The 1,236-nt window shown below is 35.2% G+C and overlaps 1 protein-coding gene across 1 annotated transcript in view; it reads right to left on the bottom strand.

Annotated features, from left to right (window-relative positions):
• Positions 1-293: 293 nt before the first annotated feature.
• Positions 294-1,236, bottom strand: part of LOC111405937 (vacuolar protein sorting-associated protein 53 A-like) — a 1,495-nt gene continuing 552 nt past the window's right edge. The window contains exons 3-5 of the mRNA XM_023035061.1: positions 1,077-1,171; positions 641-697; positions 294-468 (exon numbers count right to left, since the gene is read on the bottom strand). Of these exons, the coding sequence (XP_022890829.1) occupies positions 313-468; positions 641-697; positions 1,077-1,171 (308 nt within the window). The 3' untranslated portion in view covers positions 294-312. The remainder of the gene's footprint in view (positions 469-640; positions 698-1,076; positions 1,172-1,236) is intronic.

Here is a 1,236-nt window from a genome sequence, read left to right as displayed (position 1 = left end):
TCTCATAACTTTTGAACCACACATTTCAAAAACTTTTATTAAGATCTACTAAAAATCCAATTTTAATCCCTACCAAACAGGGGTTGAGCCATTTAATAAATAGGTAATACAAGAATATAAAATTTCTGAAAAAGATACTCAAGCCAAATAAATTAACTAAACATTTACGAGAACATGTTGCATGCTTCCATCATGGAATAGCTACTTTTCATGCATGAAAGAGTTCAATAGGCAACCTAAAATCCATCTCAAATAGAATTACACGCTTAACCACAAGAAAATTATCAAGTCCAAATTTTTTGATTAGAAGGATTAACCTAGCATGGTAAGACGATGAAGGGCAGTAATTGTAGTTGTTATGTGCTTCTTCGCAAAATCCAGTTTCTTAATGTCACGGCATATTTCCTGAACCATTGTCTCACTTTGTTCTGCTTTGGTTTTAATTTCTCGAATTTTATACATGAGTTCCTGGTTCAGAGCATAGAGACGAATTAATGATGAAACCATGAGGCAATGTGGAACTATGTCCAAATCAAAATTACAGAAGACTGAACCTGCAGGACGAAAAAGGTTGCTTATGTTTAGAGTAACCTGATTTCAGCAGTGAATCAAAGTTATAAAACTTATGTAATTAACAAACCTGCACAGCACTGGTAGCTGCAGCAAGATCCTCCCTAGCTTTGGTTCCTGAATTACTCTGCAAATTATGGCATTTGAGAATTCAAACTGTTCATTTCAAAAGGAAATGTTCGGAAATGTAGTTTAGAACAAAAGATATGCTCTTTCATTAGCAAGAGTTGATTCATTTGGCCAAGAGAGTGACTGCACCCATCAACATTAAGTAATCATATATTGTTGCCAAAAGACTCTACTTGACCAATCATCCTACACAACCACAAATTTCAGCATGCATACACTCAGTGAATACTCTCATATCCAATCTGCCTCTATTATTGCTTCTTCCTTTTCAGTAGGGAAGGAAGAACCAGTGAAGTTTTTTATTTATACGCGGGAGCCGCCATCTTAGCCTCCAAGTAAATGATATTATATCATCAGAAACAGAAAAAAATGCCAACCTGTTGTCGAACAGCTGCTAAAATCTCAGCATCTACTCGACGAATTTCACTATGTATTTTCTGCATAAGTGGCTCGACACCAGATAAAGATGCCTCTGCACATTAATCAGTCACCAGATTCTCAATAAAATCAGAAAAATTGCATATATTAGATAAAAAA

The sequence above is a fragment of the Olea europaea genome, chromosome 1 (assembly GCF_002742605.1).
Source record: "Olea europaea var. sylvestris chromosome 1, O_europaea_v1, whole genome shotgun sequence".
Lineage (NCBI taxonomy): Eukaryota > Viridiplantae > Streptophyta > Magnoliopsida > Lamiales > Oleaceae > Olea > Olea europaea.
The sequence above is the reverse complement of the archived record's forward strand: the minus strand, read 5'-3'. Positions and strand labels throughout refer to the sequence as shown.